Source organism: Clytia hemisphaerica, unplaced genomic scaffold (genome assembly GCF_902728285.1).
Source record: "Clytia hemisphaerica strain Z4C2 unplaced genomic scaffold, Clytia hemisphaerica genome assembly, whole genome shotgun sequence".
Lineage (NCBI taxonomy): Eukaryota > Metazoa > Cnidaria > Hydrozoa > Leptothecata > Clytiidae > Clytia > Clytia hemisphaerica.
The window spans coordinates 638,519-665,247 of record NW_027103359.1 but is presented as its reverse complement, the minus strand read 5'-3'; the positions used below and the strand labels follow the sequence as shown (position 1 = coordinate 665,247).

General features: G+C 36.4%; 1 protein-coding gene across 1 annotated transcript in view; it reads left to right on the top strand.

The window, feature by feature from the left end:
• LOC136822160 (dynein axonemal heavy chain 10-like) overlaps positions 1-7,735 on the top strand; it is a 130,405-nt gene extending 122,670 nt beyond the window's left edge. The window contains exons 65-73 of the mRNA XM_067078404.1: positions 1,247-1,585; positions 1,983-2,183; positions 2,446-2,751; positions 3,102-3,327; positions 4,378-4,533; positions 5,119-5,369; positions 6,032-6,199; positions 6,740-7,066; positions 7,447-7,735. Coding sequence (XP_066934505.1) covers positions 1,247-1,585; positions 1,983-2,183; positions 2,446-2,751; positions 3,102-3,327; positions 4,378-4,533; positions 5,119-5,369; positions 6,032-6,199; positions 6,740-7,066; positions 7,447-7,593 — 2,121 coding nt within the window. The 3' untranslated portion in view covers positions 7,594-7,735. The remainder of the gene's footprint in view (positions 1-1,246; positions 1,586-1,982; positions 2,184-2,445; positions 2,752-3,101; positions 3,328-4,377; positions 4,534-5,118; positions 5,370-6,031; positions 6,200-6,739; positions 7,067-7,446) is intronic.
• Positions 7,736-26,729: the final 18,994 nt, after the last annotated feature.

Here is a 26,729-nt window from a genome sequence, read left to right as displayed (position 1 = left end):
AGCTTCCATGCCAGACCGCAACCTTATTTGTTCCTTTTCCTCTTCTCGTAACATCTTCAAAAACTGTTCACCCTTATTCTTATGAAGAACAAAAATATCTGTATCTTTCGGTAATCGCTCATACAACCCTTCAACGTTTAGAGTGTGAGTGTCATCTCTTGCACTTTCTCTTTTGTTTGCTCTGAAATATAATTCACTGCAACAATTTTTGACATTTTTGCGAATCAAGACAAAATCATCATTGGCATATTGCTTTCTATTTTCCATGGAACGTGACATATCTTCATACCACAATTTGTAACCTTGATCCAGAAATAGTTTATCTCCTCTAAGAAACTTATCAGCTCCTTCAAACATTCTTTCGTTCAGAGGTTTTTGCATAACTTCTTTAGTTTGAGCAATTTCAGTTTTCTTATGATCGATTGTTTGAGCAATTTCAGTTTTCTTATGATCGATTATTTGAGCAATTTCAGTTTTCTTATGATCGATTGTTTGAGCTATTTCAGTTTTTTTATGATCGATTGTTTGAGCTATTTCAGTTTTTCTATCATCCATTTTCAGCTTAATTTCAGCTTTAAAGTTCTCCAAATCGCGTTTAAGATTCGTTATATCATCTGAAGATCTTTGATTCTGGTCCACCAAAGACTGAGTTTGGACCTCATTCTCCACAACTTTCTTTTCTCCCTTTTCCTCCTGTTTCGCCTTCATCAAATTAGCATTCTGGTGTTTAAGCTTTTGAATTTCACTTTTAAGAGCTTCATTTTCTTCTTTCAAGGCATCTTTCTCTTCGTTTCCCACCTGTTGTGATTTTAAACTGGCAATTTCAATTTTATGCTTCAGTGTTTGTATCTCGTTCTGCATTTCAAGAATTTTTATCTTGTTTTCCAAAGTCTCTTTTTCATATTTACATATTTGTTTGTGCTTCGTTCATACTAAATTAATTGTTTAATTTTGTTAGTGTGTAGTTAATTGCAATTCAAAATCCAACCCAAAACACTTTTTGGAGTCTTTTGATAAAAGCACAAAGTTAAATACCAACCATTATACGAAAAACATTTCACTCAAAGTAATGTACCAATGTACTAATGTAAACAATGTATTTATTCAAAGTAAGGTTGAATAAATACATTGTTTACTTTACTCATAAAGCATCAAATTTCATGCTGACATTATGAAATATTTCAGATATTATGAAATCGTCACTGTGTAATAACATTATTTTCATTTTGAAATTTTCTTTTTTTAGTGGAATGACGACGACGCGCCAGAATCACAAGAATTCCCTTTGAAATACGAAGAAACATTATCCGACTTTCAGCGCCTTATGCTTTTAAGATGTTTCCGTGTCGATCGTATCTACCGTGCAATTACGAATTTCGTGACCGTGAGAATGGGTGAACGTTACGTCACGCCACCTGTTATCAGCTTTGAAGCCATTTTTGAACAGTCGACTCCTTTTTCACCCGTGATCTTCATTTTGAGCCCTGGTTCCGAACCAGCGAGTGATTTAATGAAGCTAGCGGAACGAAGCGGATTTGGTGTCAATAAATTGAAATATCTCGCTATGGGCCAGGGCCAGGAAAAGGTAGGACTTTACTTTTTTTTATACAGTGGGAGAGTCTCTATAACTCGAGCACGCTTAGGGAACATATACTTGTTCGAATTATGGAAATTTCAAGATATAGAATAAGGGTTTATAAGGCATTGTTACCTGAAGGGACTATAAACTTGTTCAAGTTAAGGAGATATTTGAGTTATAGAGGTTCGAGTTAAAGAACTCCACTGTATTTAAATTTCGCGTGGTTCTTTTATTGAGCATGTTATTTGTTAAAGAGATTACTTTTTTTCAATCTATTTTTTTGTAGTATTTTTTCACCTTACTTTTCATTAAGTGGAAACGAGAAAAGGTAATGCTACAAAACTAGTTTAAGTTAAGGAATGAAAATTTCCATCACATGAATATGTCTTCTCTCAATCTTTAGCTTGCCCTTCAACTGCTGGAGACAGCTATCGGTCGTGGTCATTGGCTCATGTTACAAAATTGTCATTTACTTGTGAAATGGCTGCGTGAGTTGGAAAAAATCTTAGAGAAAATCACTAAACCACATCCCGATTTCCGATTGTGGTTGACGACCGATCCCACACCCGATTTCCCAATCGGAATCTTACAACGCTCACTAAAGGTATTTACATTTTATTGATTGATTGATTGATTGATTGATTGATTGATTGATTGATTGATTGATTGATTGATTGATTGATTGATTGATTGATTGATTGATTGATTGATTGATTGATTGATTGATTGATTGATTGATTAGACAAATTTCTTTCATTTTCCTAGGGATTTTGTATTTCGCGGGTTCAAATTTTCGCGGAAATGTATCCAATAATGATGATATTAAATTTTAGCAATCAATTCATCTACAAACAACTTTCTTCTAGGTTGTCACTGAAGCACCAAACGGTCTTAAACTCAATCTACGTAGCACTTTCCACAAAATCTCAACCCCGGCATTGGCTGAGTGTCCACATCCAGCGTTTCCACCGCTTGTCTACGTCTTAGCGTTTTTCCACGCCGTCGTTCAAGAGCGCCGTAAATACGGGAAAATTGGATGGAATATTAATTACGATTTCAACGAATCTGATTTTCGTGTTTCCATGCAGTTGTTAGATACTTATTTGACCAAAGCTCATTTCCTTGGTGATGGCAAGATTCCATGGGAAAGTCTCAAATATCTTGTTGGAGAGGTAAGAAAATAACTTTTTCAAATTCTTTACTTGAGTGTCAGAGATAAGGGTTGATAAAATTTGAAAGCATATTTCTCTTGTATAGTCTATTTTACGCAGTTACCGCTAACCATAACTCGAAAATACATCGCGACACAAATTTTGTTCAAGAGAGTTCGAATTATTGAGAGTTTGTAAGTGTTTGTTAATTGAAATAAGACTTAGAGAACTGAAAGCAACTTTTATTTTACTATCAAGTATTTGGAAAGATTCCCAATTACCGCTAGTCACTATGCCCCGTTGAGGGTATATATGGGCTACAAGATAGGAAGTTCAATTTAACCCTTTTTGTATTTCTTTTTAATTTCTAGGTGATGTACGGGGGTCGTGTAATTGACGCTTTCGATCGACGCGTCGTTGCCACGTACATGGGTGAATACATGGGCGATTTCATTTTCGATACTTTCCAACCATTCCATTTTTACTTCGACGATAAAGTTGATTATTTTATCCCGAAACCCAAAATCGAGAAAATCAAGAAAGATGGCGGTGAAACTGCGGAGAAAAAAGTTGTTCAGAAAAAGAAAGATAAAAAAGGTATAACATTTATTTTTTAGTATGTTTCTCTTCCGCATCATTGCTGATTTTCCACATGTTTTTTTCTTTCGTTGTGGGTGATTGCGGTACAGTAGGAGCACCTGTATCCTGCAACGTGATGTTGTGCAAAACCTTAGCTCGGAACCACTGACCTTTATATATCCCTTGACAAAGCTATATCCGCCATCTTTGATCGAAATTTTTTCTGAATTGGTACCTTTAAAGAAGCCATTGCAGTGTTAAAAATTAACGTCTAACGGTGCTACATCATCAAAAGTATTCGTGGAAAAGTAGACCTAGCGCTCTCGATGCATTTACACCGCTATTGAGAGTGCCAACATCAGGGTACCACTTTTCAAAAAACTCCGATCAACGATTTTGCTTGGCCGGGATTGAGAAGCTTAGTCCAGGGTATATAAAGGTCAGTGCTCGGAACTGATTGAAGGTATTCTTTCGCACCAAAGTAAATCAGATATTCCGGCGCTCTTATTAGAGGTCGAAATTTGTCTAGCATGCTAGACTAATCAGACATAGTAGAAAAAAATGGAAAGAACAAATTGTAGTTATTTTATTAAAATAGATGTTATCCCTTTACAATTATCGTATTATCATATAACACTCATATTACTGTATTACACGCATTATAAACGACTCTAGCCTCGCCATGTTTGGTAAATTGATTTATTCTAGTTATTCATGATATGCACCATTGCAATTTCTTCCACGGACCGAACAACTGATTGGTTGAAAGTGACGTATTGACTGATTTTACGTCACTTATAACTGATCAGCTTTTATGGGTCCATGATGTAATATCAGAAGACATTGCAGTGGTGCATATCATGAATTCATGATAATCATGACGTAATGTTTTCTACGGAAAGACCCCGGTTTTTGCCAGTGGTGGCAAATTTTATACAACTTTTGTCTAGTTTAAATTTGCCACTACTGGCTAAAACTGGAGTATTCCCGTAGAAAACATTACGTCGTGAATATCATGAATTAAGCTGCTCTGCTAGATATTTAGAAAACATGTTTTCCTTACCGCAGGCGGGAAAAACAAGAAACAGCTGGCTGGTTTACGAGCAGAATGTGACCGTGACTTATACATGGAAGTTATCGAAGCTCTTCCCTTGGCGAATACTCCTGACGTTTTTGGTTTACATCCAAATGCTGAAATTGGATACTACACAACAGCTGCCAAAGGTTTGTTCCTTTCACACAATGTTGTTTCAATCTTAATAATTTTTTTCCCGCCGCTATTAAAAAAATGTGCAAAGGTGACGGATTTCTAAATTTCCACCAGAATATAGAATAGAGCCTGAGTAATCTTTGGTAACAATAGTTCGTCTCTCTCCAATCGAAATTTAAAGAATTGAGTAAATAAAATCGTGAGGTGTTTGGTGTTTGAGAAATTTTTTCGAGCTTTACAATTGTTCAATAGCAATTTGAGTAAGTAATGTCGAGTAAAAGAGTCAAAAAGTAGGTAATCATGGAAGTTCCGTGGTCTGATACACATTTTTTTTATATAAACAAACTATATGAGAACACCAGGCCTCGATATTCAATATATTAAGAACATTTTAAGGCTTTACGCACTCTAAAACGCCAAATATCTTAGAAAATTACAGAAAAATACGCCCAAAATGAATGGTGAAAACTTAAGAAGGGTTGAAATTAAGCTTGAAATTCAAAGTTAAAAAGTTAAGAACGTTGGAAGGCTTCAAAAAATTTGAATGCTCTTATAAAAAAATGTATGTTCACTATCTACCCATCCTTTTCTCTTTCCAGACATGTGGACACAACTCGTTGAATTACAACCGCAAACAGGTGGAGACAGTGGTGGTATAAGTCGTGAAGAATTTATTGGTAAGATTGCTGCAGACATCCAAGAGAAGTTACCAACACTTTATGACGTGAATGGTTTCAGAAAGAAATTAGGATTAGAGATATCACCAACGACTGTGGTCTTATTACAAGAGTTGGACAGGTTCAATGTGTTGATCAGGAAAATGGGCACCACCCTGATGAACCTACAAAGGGTAAGTGTTTTGTTTTAGATAGAAAAAGTCTATATTGTACGGCCATGTCCATTTCTGTGGGTTGTTCTCTTCCCAGCTGGCACACAACGTTGTTTCAACGTTTATCTAACGTTCACAACGTTCATATAACGTTAGATGAACGTTGAAACAGCGTTGTATGCCAGCTGGGTTAGGTCCCGTCACGTTAAACGGAACATAACACTGAAGAATTGAGAATGAGCGTGGTTTGAACTATTCATGATATGCACCATTGCGATGTCTTCTGACATTACATTACGGATCCACAAATGCTGATTGGTTGTGGGTGACTTAGAATTAGTCAATACGTCACTTGCAACCAATCAGCTGTTGGGTCTGTGGATTGCAATGGTGCATATCATGAATAGGGGTATGTGGGTCGTAGCGCTGACGCAATTTTTTTTCCGTCAGCGGACGTAGACTTGATTTAGCGGCCGTAGACCTGAATTAACGACCGAAGACCTGAATTAAACGGTCGAAGATCTGGATCAACAACTTCAGCACTGACGCCTTAAATTACTTGGTCATTGCTTACGGGCTTAAAGATTCCTTTGTTTTAATGACTGCATTTTCGTTATAATAAATCGTCCGAAATATCAAAGATTATATAACTATAAAATTTTATCAATCTCATAATATTTTAGGCACTAGCCGGTGAAGTTGGTATGGACAACGAGCTAGACGATGTCGCTCGTGCTCTTTTCAACGGACAAATCCCACCAAGTTGGCGAAAACTTGCTCCTGCGACGCTCAAAAATTTGGGTGGTTGGATGGAACATTTTATGCGAAGAAATGAACAATATACTTCATGGGTAAGTCAGCCAGTTTTTTAACCTAACGGAAGGATGAAGCTATACAATATTCAAAATTCGGCATAATTACCGCAATTTCAAGATTACGTGCTACTTTAGGCGTACAAACTTTCGCAAGCAGAAACTTTTACGATTTTCGCGAATTTTAGCCCATTTCGCGAAAGTTATGCTCGCGAAAAAAAATCGGAAAAGATAATTTACTCAAATATTTTGGTTTGATGGTAACAAGTATAAAAATTGATTTAGAAATTATGCAAAAGTCCATCAATTGTGGTTTGAGTACATTTGAATGATCAAAACACTAAAAATATACTTCATTCGCAAAAGTTTATGCTCGCAAAAAATATTTTTTCGTCAAATTTGCGAAAGTAAATGTCGTAAATTTCGCGATTTTTCACCCTCGCGAAAGTTTGTACGGCTGAAGTAATTTTGCTGTGAAAATCCCAATTGGCACAGAAGATAGTTTCAACGTTCATTTTCCGTTACCAAGACGTTAAAATGGATATATGTTGAATGTCTCCAATATTTTGGTTCATCTAGGTTGAGAATGGTGAGCCCACAGTTATGTGGTTGTCAGGTCTACATATTCCCGAATCCTACCTGACCGCACTCATCCAAGCCGCGTGTCGTAAAAACGGTTGGCCGCTCGATCGTTCCACATTATACACAACAGTCACCGAATTCGTATCGGAAAAGGAAATTACCGAACGACCATCGACGGGTTGTTACGTGCAAGGGCTCTATCTTGAAGGTGCATCATGGGATTTGGAGACATCTCAGCTGTCATTGCCAATACCAAAACAATTGGTCTGCGAACTTCCAATCCTCAGGGTGATCCCTATTGAAGCACAAAAACTTAAATTACAGGTATTTTTTCATCAAGTTTTCCTGACCCATCCATGATCAAAGTTCTTAGTAAAATCTTGGCATTTTCTATAAGTATAACACTTATAAGCATATGCAGGCTCAGCTTCTGGTACCTAAACAATGGCTCTATTGTTTGAGAACAATAGAATGCTAAGCATAATAGGGACAAACGCTTGCTTATAAAAAACATTAATAGTTAATTTTTTTTATCTCTTGATCTGCTTTGAACCTGCATTGGCGTCTATCTCTCGAACAAATTTCAATGACAAGATTGAAATCTGAAATCTTTAGATTGACAGGTTAGAAAGTTGTAATGGAAACTAGAAAAAGTTTCCATTGTACAATGATATTATTTTATAACTATCCTTTGCTTCTTTCAGAACACATTGAGAACACCAGTTTACGTAACATCTGAAAGACGTAATGCAATGGGCGTCGGCCTTGTTTTCGAAGCCGATTTGGCAACATTCGAACATCAATCTCATTGGATATTACAAGGTGTCTGTCTGACATTAAATTCTGATTAAATGTAAATATAATCTATAAATGTTGACATTAGAACTCAACCTTGATTTTTTACAACAATACTCTTTCTAATTTCAGTGTTAAAGGTTCTTACGTCTCAGACGGATTTGCGATTCAAAAACAGAGACTTCATCTCAGTATTTAGTAAGAAATCTAAGGAATCTAAGAAAATTCGCTTTGCTGTGTAAATTTTAAGTTTTGTCCAAAGAAAAAACTTATCATTATGGGGCGTTGTCTATTTAGTTACAGTCTTTTCAAAAAATATTCAACTTAATTGATGTCATTATTTTTGTGAACCCAACTTCTACCCTAGTTGATTAATATATTTTATGGTAATTTTGTTTATATTGATAATTGATTGTAAATTCTTACTTTTTTTTCTTAGAGTGTGTACAGAGATTTATTATTATTTTCCATGATGATTATTTTTATCAAATATAATATTTGTGAGTGACTTATTGCAAAAACATAATGCTTCAAAATCATTTATTGTTTCTTTTTTGGTTTGTTCTTGTGTTTTTTGGTTTGGTGGCTTGGAAAACTTGGAATACTTGACAAAGTACTCTATAAATGACTCCCGAATGACTAGAAGCCAAAGCGGCATGAGGGTCCAGGGCATTAGCAATAGCCCAATGTTTGATTGTAATGCTTACCCTTCTTACCAGAAGTAGCCTGGGGCCACTTATAGCTTTTTGATAGACTAGATTGTGCGCTGATAAGTACTTCACTGGAAGAAACCAAATTTCAGTCCATTGAGTTTAAAGCCCGAAGGGCTAGAGTAGAATCTCTAACCTTTCTCAGGCAAGAAAAAGTGAAGCCTTAACAAATGCGCCGTATTTTTGACGACAGATTGAATCTATCAATTCCTTTTTTTACGATTGATATTTTTTTCGAAATTAAGCGGTAAATTTTAGTTTCAATCTGTCATCTGTGTAAAAATCAGGCAAGCCGCTCAAGGCTGTGCAACTTTGGTAGGATTTGTTGGCTTCAAATCCTACCAAAGAGATTGACTTGCGCCTTCGGCTTCTACTTCATTGGTTCAGTCAGAAGTAGGCTCTAGACCATACTAGAAGGTGCTGTTTCTTCCAAACCGAACTTGAATTGATAAAGCGCTGATTCTTTAAAAACGTACATACAGCCACGGACAGCGACATGTTAATAAAAGATCCGATGGTGGGCCAACTGCATAAGCAAAACATCTATAGGAGGATAAATGTGTTTGCAGTAATGCCATTATTGTTCACTCTCCTTCTCCTTCCACCATTAAAATGATCTTCATAGCATTTTGATTGCATTTCTCGTGAATAATTCCCAAATGAGACTAAGTTCTCCTCTGGAGATTCAAACTCATCTATTTATAATTACTAACTATACGTCGTTTATGACGTTTTAAATTGCGAGAAAGATGCAAAATCATGCTGTATTGTATCAGAAATTGAAAATAACAAAACTAACAACATTCTCTCCAAGCGTCGGATTTTACGCAAACTCGATTTAAGGTAGAGTAGTGAAAAGTGACTGAGACTCAATTGCTTTGAAAATTGGTGTGAAAAAACTCATACAGTTTGCACATACCTAGACAGGAGACCCGTCGTGTGTTTTTTTATAATTTGATGTACACAAGACGGGTCTGAGTTGTGAGTCCAATATTGGACTCACATTTTTTACAGTGGGAAATTCGAATTTAGCGCTGTCCTCACTTACTAAAATAAAAACCAAATTTCGAAAGTTGCGCTTTCTCTAAGAAAGTGTGACCAGTAAAAGAATAACAAAATTTGATTGGCTATGTTTTCAACCGTTATTAGGATCTGAGAAATTCAAACTCTCAACCCATACCATGCTATACATTTCGCCATCAGTTTATCAAAGAAGAAATCATTAGCATGGATTCCCAGGCTAGCACATACCCGGAACCAATTTTGTCTGAGTACTCCCCCGGGGGCTGAGTTCGAGTTCGAGCAAAGTTCGAGTTTAGAAAAATGTTTAGTGCTTTGCACGGATTTTTCGTTGCAGAAACCAGTATTACCTAAAGATAAGTAGATCTTTCTTTAGCAACTGCGTTTGGCGGACTTAGTGGACTTGTATTTTTAAACTCGATGCAAGCTACTTTTGGAAAAAAGGAATTAATTTAGGTAATAGTTAAAATGGCGGTCTAAAAAGCTGAACACATTCCGCTAAATGCACAGAGCGCGACGGTCCATTTTCCCTTTCCTATCTTTCACCTTACCTGTTTGTTCTACTTTCTGAGACTTACTTTCTCATTTCTGACTGAGTTTTCATACCTGTCAATCATTTGTCCATCAATTGCGACCAGTCTAATTTTCGCACCGAGTGGGATTCGAACCACCACCAAACAAAGACTAGCGAGTGCCTCACTAAAAACCGAGATTTTTTATCCCGTTTCTTAGTGAGTTCCACTTTGGTGCGCTTTTGAAATTCAGCGAAATCCAAAAAAATTCTCCATCGCCAACAGCTCGCAAAGTTAAATAATTCCAGTCAAGACATGATGCATTTATCCATATAGACGACTTGAGCTACGACTGAGTGCGAGCTAAGCTCCCGCCACCACGGCTGTTGAAAGCTACGGCAAAATCGCGATTGCCGAGAACAAAATCAGAGCCCGAAAACCCGGGCTCCAAACATTCGAAAAAGTCGCAAAGTGTAATAGACGTTAATTGCGTAGAAAAAACGCGGGTGACGTCTAGTATAGGCTAAACAAAGACCTTCAGATTCGGAAGCCAGCGTTCTATCCGTTGAGCCATCGCCGCACAGCAAAACCACGCAATTCATAACACATTATACCGAACTGGCAAAAGACGGGGGTAATGTTATTATAATATGGGTAAAAGTACCCCTTTTTTAAACCTGACTGAAATTCGAGCCGTTACTAGCAACCCTGCGGGGCCCAAGGCGCCGAGTATGCACCCGGCACAGTGACAAGCCGTTACTAGCAACCCTGACCCTACCTCCCAATACCCCCTGAATCACGGAATGACGGATAGGAAAAATTATCGGGGAAAAAAATTGCTCTGCGCGCTCTGTGCATTTAGCGAAATCTAGCTGAACAAGTGTCTCACAACTGTCACAAGTGTCAAACAACTGTCTCACACACATCATCAATCATCAGTTAGTATTCCTTCTTGTTGGTAGGTAAGTGTTTCATTTTGTAGAATGATATCTACTTAATTTTAACACATTAATCTGGGGGGGGGGGTACTTAGTAGGCAAAATGCATGGCCATGGTGCATGGATGGGTTCCTGCCACGATTCCTGCCCTGGTATATATAGACCTTTTGCGCCTTTCCATCTGCCATCTTGAATTGTATGCAAAAATACCGGAACGAAAAAGCTGTGGATTTAGTGGGGGTTTGTAGGGGTTTGAAATAGACCTTTTTTCAAAGAGGACGTCCTGTTGAATAATTATGTAGTCCAGCCATAAAAACAATGATAGAGCCATGCATAAAATACTGTATCATCATGCATATAATTGGGAGCGACTATAGTATAGAAAACCCACTTTTAAAATAAAGTTAAAACGGAGATAAGCCTCCGTAACCTACATATTGAAAATTACCGGCTATAGTTTGGCAACAACAGCAGTTTAATCATCATGTAGGTAGAAGGTGTAGATAACTCTCTTTGAGGACCCTGCCGACGCACCGGACTGTCTGGTGTATTTGTCCGGTGGCAAAAAGTATCCTTTCGCTACACCGGACGCAATAAGTCCAGTGTCAGTCCGGTGTTGCATACAGGGAATACGGACACCGGACATTTATGAAACAAAAAATTAAGAAACACCGGACGCACCGGACTGGTCATGTTCGGTGTTTTGATTGTCCGGTGGAAAAAAATATCCTTCTCCGACACCGGACATCCAACTTCCTTAAGTCCGGTGTAGAAATTGTCCGGTGGTAAAAAAAATTCTCATTTTACACCGGACTTTCGCGTGTCCGGTGTTCGTTAAGTCCGGTGCGTCGGCAGGGTCCTTCTCTTTGTTGCTGAACCAGCAGAAGAAAATTGAGGATCCAAATCAATGTCATTCCAATCCAATCCACAGCAAGCTGATGTGCTGGCAAGACGCAAGAAGAGAAAGTTTTTTGTTGGTAGGCAATAGCAACCGGTTCTAATAAATAAACGCGCGGGAAAACGGGGAAAACAAACCAATCATAGTAGTTCTTTTGCTGCAATATGAGGATTTAGTGCGTTGATATCAAGGAAGACTTTACGGGATCTGGTATTGGTGGGTCGTTGTAAAACATGGATTAGCTCCATGGGGTACTCCAATGGAGTACCTAATGGAGTACCCACTAAAATACCTGTCAGAGCGATGAATATCACAAATTTGATAATCAACCTTTTCCACCAGCTGTAAACTTCCAATTTATAGCAATCAAAAGAATTTCTCAAGTATTTGTTTGTGAAAAAATGGCTACCATCATTTCTGGCAGTAAAGCTCGTATAGAGCACGCTCTCTGCTTAAAAATCTTTGTTGATTCTACAATTAACAGACCAGATTTAGCTTGCAGAATAGCTCTGATATATCAAACACTTTATAATACATATAATATCAGTGTAATTGTATATAGTATTATGTGTTATATTATTTATGTAACACCAGTAGGGTACTAGTAGAGCTTTCTTAAGCAATATTTTTCTTTTGTCCTTTTGTCAACAGATTGACTTTTTTTAAAGAAAATATTGTGACAATCATAGAATACATAGCTTATCAACCCATTTCCAAAAGGAATTTTTATCATACTCAATATGATGCAGGTAGTATGACTGGATATGAAATGGCAGTTGGGGACAGCCTGTGAGAGAGGTTACAGAGAGGTTTTAGAGCATTAAATTATTCATTGTCATTTTATTGACAAAATACACTTCAATTAACAAAATAATAAGACAATCACAATAAATGGAGTCCGCCAACTTATTTCTTTGATATGAGAATTTCATACTCAATGTGATGCAGATGACATGAAAGGATATAAAAAAGAGACCAACATGAAAGCCACATTCTTGCTACAGAGTGGTTTTAGAGCAAATATAAAATTATACAGGTCTTTATTTTCCTCTTGCGGCGATCTAAAATCTGGTCTGCAATATTTTTAGAGTAATCCAATAGGTACTCCATTGGAGTACTCCATGGAGCTACTCCATGTTTTACAACGACCCGGTATTGGTTCTGTAATTCCATGTTTGATTGCTGAGGACTTACCTAAATGATAAAAAATAGCTATCATCATCTCTATGTTCACTATTTTAATTAGACTTATGGAATTTGTGACTTTTTCAAAATATTTAAAGTATAAAAAGAATCATCTGAAAAGAATGCACAGGAATAAACGTAATGAGAGAAAACAGGTTAAAAATTTTTAAGATAGAATAAAATCGTAAAAGATCCGAATAGAACAAGAATAAAAGAAAAATTACCTGTTGTAGGTTGTCCAACGAACAAACAATATGTATTAAGATTCATTTCAAATCCATCACGGATAGTGACTTTTGATCCGACTTGTGACAACAAAAAATTTATTGTTGTCAAAATAGGTGCAATAAAAAAAGAAGCGTTAAAACCATGTTTGTTCGCAAATAGCGATATAAACTTTGACACACGATTGTTGATTTTAAGTTTAAAGAGATTTCATTTTCCTCATTTGAATTGATTTAATCGAGCATATAAATCAGCCCAAACATCGTCTGATATTGCATTGATTGCAGCGCGTTTAGCCATGTTGTTCTCCTCTTCGTCATAACGTAAGTCTGCACGCAGCAGAATTGAAGTGTAGAATGAAAAAAACCGTTGGAAAGATTGACTTAAATAGTTGGGAGCACTATAATGACTTCATAATTAATTTAATTGACGTCAGAAAAGTTGAGTAGCTTTACAATGACTTCTTACCTATTTTTGGAAAAAAATGCGTTTTCGTCTTGTCACACGCCAAATGCAATGGGTTCTTTCCGCTCGCGCCATCTAATGTGACGTAATTTTTTTAATCTTAAACATTTGAGATTAAAAAAATTACGTAACATTAGGTAGGTAAAGAAGGTTTTGTAAGTTCGTGATTTGCATGCGCACAAGAAAGAGTTTGTGTTGTATTCCAGGTTATATTTTCAAAATGGCTTTAGGGATTTATGACTGTCGGTAATGTGTTGATGATTTTTAAATTTTAAACGTAGGTAAAAGAGGTTACCATCATAATAGTTTTGATTCGTAAGTGGGTATTCTATAATTTCAATTATTGTAATAATTATGCATGGTTTATCATTGTTTTTTCTGCTGGACTACATAATTATTCAACAGGGTGGCCTCTTTGAAAAAAGGTCTATACTGTTTTCCCGTCAAAATTTTTGCTGAATCCCGGAATCCCGAAAATTGAAAAAAATGATAACACCGTCACAGAGGTTTGTACCGTGAGAGTGGGTAACTTGCATCAGTGGAGGCTAACATGCATAGCCCTCAAATGAATGACCTGGCTGGTCATTGAAATAAACTATATTCAGCTTCGCTCACAGCTCTACTCTACCATTTTTGTTTTGATTTAACTTTGTATTTTAATGACCAGCAAGGTCATTCATATTTTAGGGCTATGAATGTTAGCCTCTACTGATGCAAGTTATCCAATCTCACAGTACAGGTTCAGCTACCGGCATAATGACAAAAAATAAGACCAAATACCGTCACCGTCTGATTTTAAAATACGTTGTTACTAAAAGTGGTAACGGTAGGTAACGATAGGTAACGATAGGTAACGACAAGTAACGGTAGGTAACGACAGGTAACGATAAAGTAACGGTCGGTAACGATGAAGAAACGCAAGTAACGAGGGGTAACGAAAAAGTAACGAAGTAACGATGGGGGAAAAGCTGAAAATGGTGGCCCTGAGGAGTCGAGCTATCAAATTTGTAGATTTCTGCGGCAGGGCTAATGGTGAATGGTGATTTTGAGAGAACCTAACGACTTTGGTTAATCTATTCAAGAATTTTGGAAATCTAATGATTGTACAGCAGGATCTGATCGTTCTGGTGAATATGACTGTGGAGATAATAAATCCAATCGTTATTATTGTAAATTAGTGTTTGTGAATAAACTGAAAGATTTGACGGAATCAATGGTGTTGGTCAATGCAATGATAAAATAAATGGTGCTGGTCAATGTAATGATGGAATCAATGGTGATGGTCAATGCAGTGATGGAGTCAATGGTGTTGGTCAATGCAGTGATGGAATCAATGGTGTTGGTCAATACAATGCTGGAATCAATGGTGCTGGTCAACGCAATGATGAAATAAATTGTGCTGGTCAAAGTAATGATGGAATCAGTGGTGATGGTCAATGCAGTGACGGAATCAATGGTGTTGGTCAATGCAGTGATGGAATCAATGGTGTTGGTCAATACAATGCTGGGATCAATGGTCCTGGTCAACGCAATGATGAAATACAGGTGCTGGTCAATGTAATGATGGAATCAGTGGTGATGGTCAATGCAGTGATGGAATCAATGGTGTTGGTCAATGCAGTTATGGAATCAATGGTGTTGGTCAATGCAATGCTGGAATCGATGGTGCTGGTCAACGGAATGATGAAATAAATGGTGCTGGTCAATGAAATGATGGAATCAGTGGTGAGGGTCAATGCTATGATGGAATCAATGGTGTTGGTCAATGCAATGATGGAATCAATGGTGCTGGTCAATGCAATAATGGAATCAATGGTGCTGGTCAATGCAATGATGGAATCAATGGTGCTGGTCAATGCAATGATGGAATCAATGGTGCTGGTCAATACAATGATGGAATCAATGGTGTTGGTCAATGCAATGATGTTGGCCAATGCAATGATGGAATCAATGGTGCTGGTCAATGCAATGATGGAAACAATGTAGTGGTCAATGCAATGGTGGAATCAATGGTGCTGGTCAATGAAATGATGGAATCAATGGTGCTTTTCATTGCAATGATGGAATCAATGGTGCTGGTCAATGCAATGATGGAATCAATGGTGCTGGTCAATACAATGATGGAATCAAAGGCTCTGGTCAATACAATGATTGAATCAATGATGCTGGTCAATGCAATGATGGAATCAATGGTTCTGGTGAATTCAATGGTGGAATCGATGGTGGTGTACTGGTGGATGCAACGCTGCACTGACCAATGGTACTGTTGTGCAGGTGAATGCAAGTTAGGGATTGTGCATTTTTTGTAAGCATCATCTTTATAAGAAATCCATCGATAATTTTTGATTCAAGGGGTATTGACTTTCGTCGATGGCTTCTTTCAAAGCAAGTTAGGGATTGTGCAAAATGTGAGCATTTTTATTTTTCTTATAAGCATCATCTTTATAAGAATACAATCCATAGCTTTTAATTCAAGGGGTATTGACTTTCGGCGATTGGTTCATTCAAAGCAACTTGGGGTTTGTGCAAAATGTGAGCATTTTTATTTTTCTTATAAGCATCATCTTTATAAGAATACAATCCATAACTTTTAATTCAAGGGGTATTGACTTTCGGCGATTGGCTCATTCAAAGCAACTTGGGGTTTGTGCAAAATGTGAGCATTTTTATTTTTCTTATAAGCATCATCTTTATAAGAATACAATCAATAACTTTTGATTCAAGGGGTATTGACTTTCGGCGATTGGGTCATTCAAAGCAAGATGTGAGCATATTTATTTTTCTTATAAGCATCATCTTTATAAGAATACAATACAGATCTTTTAATTAAGGGTTATTGACTTTCGGTGATTGGTTCATTCAAAGCAAGTTGAGGATTGTGCAAAATATGAGCATATTTACTTTCTTATAAGCATCATCTTTATAAGAATACAATCCATAAATTTTGATTCAAGGGGTATTGACTTTCGGTGATTGGTTCTTTCAAAGCAAGTTGAGGATTGTGCAAAATATGAGCATATTTATTTTTCTTATAAGCATCATCTTTATAAGAATACAATCCATAAATTTTGATTCAAGGGGTATTGACTTTCGGCGTTTGGTTCATTCAAAGCAAGTTAGGGATTGTGCAAAATTTGGGCATATTTATTTTTCTTATAAACGTCATATTTATAAGAATACAATTTTTGTATCACAGTTCACCTTTTTTTCTCAGTACGCTTTCATTCAAGTATTCAAAAGACAAAAGGCATCAACTCTCTCCTCCGTTTGGCAAATTTTGCTTATTTGGAGTGTATTTACAAACTTTCACAAATCTCTTTCTTTGATACTCAACACGATGTAAAATAAAAAGATACAGCTGCTACCTCGTGTTAAAAGGTGTGAAAGTACGTTTCTTTGGGAAAACATTTTACATAAAGATGAGATTTTCCTTTCTAAATAGGATTGTTTACAACTTGTAAGCATATCTTATATCATACTGCACGTGGAGCTCTACAATCGTGTATATTACAATAGTCAAGAAAGTTACATAACACTAAGGATAGACTTCTTCTTTTGACCTAGCCTATTATTTTTTCTGCATGCTTTTTCCCATGAATCATGATTTTCTCACGGGGGTCGCGAACACCAAAATACCAACGCATTTTTCTTCAATCATCATCGCTTTTTTATATAAGAACCAGTAAATTTCCGTGATTTCACAACGTAATTTTCAGGCTCGAATGTTTTTAAATCTCAAAATGTCCTTAATTTCCTTAGTTTATTCACTTATTTTCTTAAAAGTTAAAAGAGCCGTTTTTGAAATCTGACATTTTTAATTAAAAAAACATTTTTTAACTCGGATCGAAGGAAAAGGGCAAATACTGGCATTTTTTGGTTGACTATGAACATTTTCGAGTCTAATTATGACTTGACCTCCTTTTCACAAAGTACTTTTCATTTTAAAACGTATCTTATGCTCAATGTAATATTGTTTTGTTAAATTGATTTGCAGAATGGAATGCTAAAATTTTGCTACAGTCAATTGCACAAGAATCAATTAAGAAACGAGCAATCAGTGAATGGCGATCGTATTGTTAAAAGCTTAGTCATAAGCTGATTAAGTTATTTCAATTTGGAATAAAAAGAAAACCGAAAAAAATTAAAATTAAAATGCTATTCTTATGTGAAATCATTGACTTTCTTTGAATCAACCAATCACCAAAATTCAAAACCTTCAAAGGTTATTTATGGTGGCCCATAAATGCCAAGTAATTTTTTATTGAAAAACTCAGAAAAATATTTTTTTTATAAATGAAAATAACTTTCATTTTACAATTTAAATTAACTTTCATTTCAAAATCAATGTAAAAGTAATTTCGTTTTCAAAATGACTTTAAAAACAACTTAAAATACGACCCAGCAAGGCCACACAAATGTTTTAAATTTTGTTTTAATTCTCATTTACTTTTCGATATCATTTTAAAAAGCATTTTGTTTTTTTATTTTTAAAATCACTTTTCTCACGTAGCCCATCAGTGCCAAAGACAGCTTTGTCTCCAGACCCCTACAGGCTTAAAAGATTGAAGTTACTATGGTTACTTATTGGTTTGTTTACAGTTCACGGCCCATCAAGGCCAAAACAACTTAGTGCTTAGACCCCAAACATATTTACAAATGTGTAGGAGAGTATAAAATGATATCCTTTACTCCAGTGTTCTATGGTACCATAAATGAGAGATTTTTTCTCCGTCACAGTGCTTTTCCTTTCTATTGTTCTTTGTTTGGCTGGTGGGTTGTATTGTCTTGAAAAATTTACTTCTTTTTGCAGACAAAATTATTCATCAAACAATGGGGAACATGAAGAGCCTTTGTTTTGATGTGTAAATAAAGAGTCGAATTTTTTCTTAATATGCAGCATGCGAGCATGAAAGGAAAAATGTTGAGAAGAGAGGAAATACACTTTTTTTATATAAGAACAATTTAAGAACAGTGGAGAGGCTGAAGTTAGAGAGTTATAGCAAAAAGAATCCCTGGTTGCCCTGGTTTCTAAAATCCTCTAAATAATAAAGTAAATAGCCAAAACTTGTTTTTTACGTTGGAAAAAATAAGAACAAAATAAGAACAATTCAAGGCTCAAAGTGCCAAAAAATTAAGAACAGCCGAGCCTCAGCAAAAATTTACTGGTTCTTATAAAAAAAAGAGTGTAATAAGAGGGAAGTTTTATTTACTTCTAACCCCTTTCATGTTGCCGCCATATGCTTTAATATTTTTGGCTCCCCAATGTGACCCCCCCCCCTAAAACAAACAACTGGTTCGTTCTATTATCAAAAGAAACTTTATCTGTTGAAATTTACTCATTTCTATGAGTGGCCTCAATGGGCTGTCAGATCAATTCATTTAAAAAAAAATAAAATTGATTTTAAAATGACATGGCCTCGATGGGCTGAGTTGGAAATCGTTTTTGAAAACAAACCCGTTTTTAATTTGAAACGAAAATAGAAAGTAAATCAATTTTGAAATCAAAATTTAGTTCAAAACTTAAATTAAAAGCTATTGCAAAAATGAATGTGAAAAGTAAATTGTTTTGAATTTTTTTATAGAAATGTCAAAACAATTTAACTTGGCCCTCATGGGCCACCATAGTTATGGATTGTAATCTTATGAAGATGATGCTTATGAGAAAAATAAATATGCTCACATTTTGCACAATCCTCAACTTGCTTTGAATGAACCAATCACCGAAAGTCAATAACCCTTAATTAAAAGTTATGGATTGTATTCTTATAAAGATGATGCTTATAAGAAAAATAAAAATGCTCACATTTTGCACAATCCCTAACTTGCTTTGAAAGAACCAATCGCCAAAAGTCAATACCCTTGAATTAAAAGTTATGGATTGTATTCTTATAAAGATGATGCTTATAAGAAAAATAAATATGCTCACATTTTGCGCAATCTCTAACTTGCATTGAAAGAACCAATCGCCGAAAGTCAATACCCCTTGAATTAAAAGTTACGGCTTGTATTCTTATAAAGATGATGATTATAAGAAAAATAAATATGCTCACATTTTGCACAAACCCCAAGTTGCTTTAAAAGAACCAATCGCCAAAAGTCAATACCCTTTGAATCAAAAGTTATTGATTGTATTCTTATAAAGATGATGCTTATAAGAAAAATAAATATGCTCACATTTTGCACAAACCCCAAGTTGCTTTGAATGAGCCAATCGCCGAAAGTCAATACCCCTTGAATTAAAAGTTATGGATTGTATTCTTATAAAGATGATGCTTATAAGAAAAATAAATATGCTCACATTTTGCACAAACCCCAAGTTGCTTTAAATGAACCAATCGCCAAAAGTCAATACCCCTTGAATCAAAAGTTATTGATTGTATTCTTATAAAGATGATGCTTATAAGAAAAATAAATATGCTCACATTTTGCACAACCCCAAGTTGCATTGAAAGAACCAATCGCGACGAAAGTCAACACCCCTTGAATTAAAAGTTATGGATTGTATTCTTATAAAGATGATGCTTATAAGAAAATAAAAATGCTCACATTTTGCACAAACCCCAAGTTGCTTTGAATGAACCAATCACCGAAAGTCAATACCCCTTGAATTAAAAGCTATGGATTGTATTCTTATAAAGATGATGCTTATAAGAAAAATAAATATGCTCACATTTTGCACAAACCCCAAGTTGCATTGAAAGAACCAATCGCCGAAAGTCAATACCCCTTGAATTAAAAGTTATGGATTGTATTCTTATAAAGATGATGCTTATAAGAAAATAAAAATGCTCACATTTTGCACAAACCCCAAGTTGCTTTGAATGAACCAATCACCGAAAGTCAATACCCCTTGAATTAAAAGCTATGGATTGTATTCTTATAAAGATGACGCTTATAAAAAAATAAAAATGCTCACATTTGGCACAATCCCTAACTTGCTTTGAAAGAAGCCATCGACGAAAGTCAATACCCCTACGTTGACTACTTTTTATTTTCAGAAGTACTATGACCATAAAATAAGTGCAAAATTTTAGCCCTAAAGGTTGAGTGTGTAGCTCACAAGAGGCTCGTCAAAAAGTGTCCGTTAGTCACGAAACTCATTCTACCTGAGATGAAAGTTTCATAAGATCACTTTTTCAAAATGGTTGGTTTCTAACACCTTATTGCAAACAAATTAAGGCTAAACTTACCAAAAATGAAGTATTTTTTCACTAAAAGTTGTTTTCTGTTAGTAAACATTTCAATTGTCCGTTAGTCACGAAATAGATTTAAAATTCAGAGTTCGGAGAATATAATGGACGGCACTCGCTTAAAAAACCATGTATTTTGTTCTTATCAAAGCTATTTTGACTATATTTACCCATTTTACCCATAGATATATGTTAAATAGTCAATCCTTTCTTTGTGTGTGCATTTTACATTTTCGTGACAAACGGACTAGTTGTCATAATAGGGAGAATAATCCTTTTCCAAAGTAAATAAATAAAATACCCTTACCCAATTTGTCTGTCTTTGTCCTGATTCAACAAAGAAACAATGCAGTGCAAAAAACACCCATAAAAATTCAACAGATCTTTATATTTCAAAATTTTCAAATTTTCGGGATCTATGAACTTGACAGGAATGGTACAACACAGAGAAAAATGAGAATTCTTCTATTCTTTTAGGCTTTTGTCATTCTATTGATATAACATCTCACCCCTAAAGCACCAATATAGGAATGGTTGGATTGCCTCGTCAGAATCATTAAAAAACCGTTTTGCTCGTTAGTCACGTTTTTAAATGTCCGTTAGTCACAGCATTTTTTGCCCAATTTTTGTCATATTTTCTTACTTTGACAATTTTTTTTCAAAATTAATTTTGAAACATAAAATTCAACCTTTCCTCTAGTGAATTTAAGCAAAAAACCCAAACTGTAGCTTTAGGAATAGCACTTTACAGCTATTTGTAAAAGTGTCCCATTTTAGATGTTAATTTTTGTGTCCGTTAGTCACGGGGCCTATTAATTGCAATTTCTGACCAAGTGAAAGTCAAGAGAAAAAGTTTTATATGGTTCTTGAAACTTTGACCCCCACTGATAGTTACCACACCAAAAGAAGTTTTATTCCTATTTTCAAGCTTGACTTCTAGCCTGCTAAACAGTGGAAATGTCCGTTAGATCCATATGGAATTCATGAAATAAAAATAAGATTGAAATTCATAGAAATTTTATTTATTTTTGCACTTCCGATTCTGTTTAATCTGCCATGAAATGGATTTTTTTAAAAAACTTTTATAAGAGCAGGAAAGGAAGATAAAAGGGTATAAAAACAGTTATCTCTTTCTCCAATGACGCTCAACGCAATTTTCCAGCTGAAAAACTTTCTTTGATTTTCTGCTGTGTATGTAAGTTTCCTTAAAACACATTTTATTTTCTCCAACATTATAAAGTTTGAAAACAACAATTTTATTTTTATTTTTTTTCCATCGTCCGCTCCAAAAGATCATCTCCAAATGTCCGTAAACCAGAAAATAAAAAAGTACTTGCCTTAATTCAAAATCAAAATTTCATTTTCCATTCGCGAAAAATAAAAAAATAAAAAAAATGAATTAATATTACATACTAAGACGCCCCTGTCTTTTACCCTCGTTTAATTTCCGATCTCGGAACGTGCAAAACGCCTTTCCGCCCAATATCCACCCAAATAGCTTAAATTCACTTTGATTGTCCTTTGACTTTCAAAAAATAGTATTTAAAAATTATTAAATTATTATTAAATTATTAAATAGTATTAATTATTATAATAATTACAAAAAATAAAATGTTTGATACTTCATTAGTGAAATATTCAATAAATTCCTAGTTTCAATATTCAGTGGGCGCTTTTCTAAGGCTACGTTTATCGCGCAATTTTTGCGTCAATTTTCAATGTCAATATTGCTCAAGAAGCTTTTCTACTAAAACTGGTCGAACAAATCATGAAAATGCCCACGCACGAAAAAATCGAGAAGAATCTCCTGCATTGGTGCCAACCGCAGAAGTTACGTCAATTAATGTTGAACGAAACCTGACGTCACATACTCCAATCGAACAAGAAGAAGTCCCGGTCTGGGGCAAGCTGTCGAAGCAAGATCTCTGTCAAATTGCTGATTCGATGTACGAAGAAATCGTGTACTTTCGTAAAAATCTATTCCTTGTACCATCTGGAAAAGCGGGGAAAGACTACATAGAAGAAATGACGAGACTGATCAACTTCTGGAACAATCAATCTGATGATTTCTCAGCATCATCAATGAAACTCCTGATGTGTATGCCATCAATACTCCTCCAAAAGACTCACGCACGATCCAAAGCTAGAGAACACTCAGAAACGCTAGCTAGGAGATTGAACATCTGGAAAGAAGGAGACTTTGATAAATTGTTGAGGGAGGGAAACAAGAGAAATACAGAAACGTCTTCCCCGAGTTGACGCTTTAAAGACTAAAGACAAAAACAAGCCAATCACACTCTTCACGAAGCACATGTTAAAGGGCAACATCTCCGCGGCAATTAGAACTCTTGAAGATACAGCTTCAAGTGGTGTCCTGCAACCAACTGGGGATGTAATAAACACTCTTAAATCGCTTCATCCAAATGCAAACGAACACACCGACGATCGTATCATCTCGAAGAAAGAAGTAGTTCCAGTTGACCCAATCATCTTTGAGTCCATTGATGGGACAATGATTCGAGAGGCAGCCATTAAGACGAAGGGTGCTGCTGGACCATCAGGGCAAGATGCTGACCAATGGAGACGTATCCTTACCTCCAAGAACTATGGCAAATACAGCTCTGATTTGAGGGAAGCAATGGCACGCATGCTGAAAATCTTATGCCGACAAGAAGTTGATGTTAAAAGACGATCAATTGAAGCTGTACTTGCTTGTAGATTGATACCTCTAGACAAAAAACCCAGGGGTACGACCAATTGGAATTGGAGAAGTGATGAGACGTATCTTCGGCAAAGTTCTGATCAACACCATCAAGCCAGATATCCTTAAAGCAACTGGTAGTGTTCAAGTGTGCGCTGGACAGCAGGCTGGCTGTGAAGCGGCAGTTCACGCAATCAACCAACTATTCCAAGAAGATGAGACAGACGGAGTGATACTAGTGGATGCAGCGAATGCTTTCAACAGCATTAACAGAAGATCACTGCTCCACAACATCAAAATATTGTGTCCAGCTATGGCTCAATATATTCACAACTGCTACCACCGCCCATCAAGACTTTTCCTAATGGGAGGAAAGGAGATTGCATCGCAAGAAGGTACCACACAAGGTGACCCTACAGCAATGCCAGCATATGCAATTGGATTAATGCCACTGCTTGAGATCCTCCAAGAAGATTTGCTGACACAAGGAGTTAAAAATGCTGCATATGCTGACGACCTCGCTGGTACTGGGAAGCTTCAAGCCTGAAGAAGTGGTGGGATGACGTCAATGACTTAGGACCTCTCCTAGGTTACAACCCAAAAGCTTCCAAGTCGTATTTGATAGTGAAGGAGGAGAAGCTCGAAGAAGCAAAGGTGCTATTCAAAGACACAGGAATCAACATCACGGTTGATGGACACAAATATCTTGGTTGGTTTCATTGGTCAAGAGGGTGGCCAACAGGAATATGTAAAGAAATTGATAGAAAATGGCAAGCTGAGCTCCAAACACTGAGTGATATCGCAAGATCAGAACCACACCTCGCCTACTGTGCATTCGTTGGTGGGTATGTTAGCAGTTCACCTATACCTACGTGTGATGCCCGGAATTGAGGAATATCTGAAGCCCCTCGATGAAGTTATTGACAAACATTTCATTCCTTCAATTACTGAAAACCATCACTGCAGCACCGAAGAAAGACTACTCTTGTCACTACCGGTGCGTATGGGAGGATTGGCCATACCCATCTTATCATCTCTGGCGAAGGAAGAATTTCAAAACTCCAGAGAACTTACAATGAAGTTCTCCCAAGACATCATCGAACAGAAACCAGTGTACGAAGTTGACAACAGGGCAGCAAAGTCTGAGATCAAGAGAAAACGGAAAGAAGGAAGAACAATCATCCTCGAAAATCTCCGCAGAGAAATGACACGTCAAGAGCTGAAAGCGAACGATCTTGCTCAAGCAAAAGGTGCATCCAATTGGTTGACCACTGTACCCCTGAAATCTGAAAATTTCAACCTATCAAAAAGAGAGTTCTTCGACGCAATTGCCGTCCGGTACAGATGGAACATGAAGCACCTACCATCGACATGTGCATGTGGCAAGTCGTTCTCTGTTGAGCATGCACTTTCCTGCCCTAAAGGAGGGTTCATCTACCAACGACACAACACTTTGAGGGATACAATTGCTCAAATGTTGAATCAAGTGACACATGATGTCGCTATCGAACCAATGTTGGAGCCGATCACTGGCGAACGCTTAAACAAAGGTGCGATCACGACTGACAACGCGAGAGCTGACATCAGTGCTGGAGGCTTTTGGGTTCGTGGACAACGAGCATTTTTTGATGTAAAGGTATTCAACGCCTATTGCTCTGAGATACACACACCCCAAGTCTCAAAAGCGCTTTTGCGTCAAACGAACGGGAAAAAAGAGAAACTACAACGAACGAATTATCAAAGTTGATCATGGATCATCACTCCGTTGATATTTTCCATGAATGGTGGGAATGGGTGTAGAGGCTGAGCACTTCTTTGGAGCGCTAGCTAATCTACTAGCTGATAAGACAGATTCTCACGCGTCTCAAACCAAAAATTGGATCAGAACAAAAATTTCGTTTGCTTTAACGAGATCCGTCGTAAACATGTATTCGCGGCACACGAACACTAAAACCAAACCTTAGGTTTGATGAGATTGACTTATTAAATAATAATATTTTGAAATGTTAGCTTTTCATAGATTTTAGTACTTAATTTTTTCACCGTATTGACCATTGCTTTTGTTTATGTTTTTGAGTTTGGCATGACCCGCTAGGTTGTGCTATTTCGACAGTTTTTTCGATTCAGTTTTCAGTTTTGTTTGTGTCGTGATTTCAATTTTTTTTTCTTTATTTAACTTTGAATTTCTAGCTCTACGTATTTTATGCAATTTATATATTGTAACGTTTTAATTTAATATTTTATTTCAATAAATTCCTAGTTTCAATATTCAGTGGGCGCTTTTCTAAGGCTACGTTTATCGCGCAATTTTTGCGTCACACAAACTTTCTCAGCCGCTCGTAATAATTATGCATTGCCAAATTTGGTTTTCCATTGTCAAGTCAGGATCGATGGTGACGTGACTTAAGCATAAAAAAGAAAGGATTTCGTCAGTTTTATGCATATATTAATTTGCGAGGTATTCTATTCGCCGCGCGAGCGCACTTTTCGTAGTTGGAATACTTTCTTTTACTTGCGGGATTGATGGTAACTTTTCATCTTCGTTATTTTTAAAATGAAGCACAACCGAAAAAAAAAACGAAACTTCAGAAAGTTGCGTATTTCCAGTGAGTAAACAATTCTGACATTAACAAAATTGATGATGATGATTTTTTTTCGGTCAGGCAAATGTCTCGTATTGGGGGCTCTAGTCTTGACCCCTAAGCCTACGCGAGATTAAAGCGTTTGGGTAAACGAGATAAAACTCCAAAAAGCTGGTGTTTTGAAGCGCTTCCGTGCAATCGAAATATTGCTGTTTGTAACGCACTGCTAAGGGAATTTCACCACGGCATGCGGCCACCATAATTTTTGCATACAATTCAATATGGCTGATGGAAAGGCGAAAAGGTCTCAAAGTGTCCACGTTGAATGTTTATTTGTTTAAATTTATGCCAAAAAAGTTCTGCTCACGGAACAGTCCCAAGAGGCAAAGCCCCCGAAAGCCCTGGATGATTTACTATCATAGATAGTACATGTATGTACACAACGCTCAGTGGTAACGCCGACAATTGAAAAATGTATTGATGATTCCATGCAATGTACTCCTTTTGCACTACGATGAATCACTACATAGGGATTTTAAGTCAAATTCATGGTTTCTGAAATTCACAGCTTAACCTTTCAAAGCAGCTAACTTTTTTGAAAAAGGCCAAAAAGTTCATCATTTTTTTCTGGAAATTTATTTTTTCAAAGGCAATTTCTCGACCAGGACAAACGATTCAGGTATCAACTTTGGTATTGTTGGAAAGCTCTTTCTCTCAGCTACAAAAAATAGCGATTTTTTTTCTCTGAATCTGAAGTGGTCAGGAG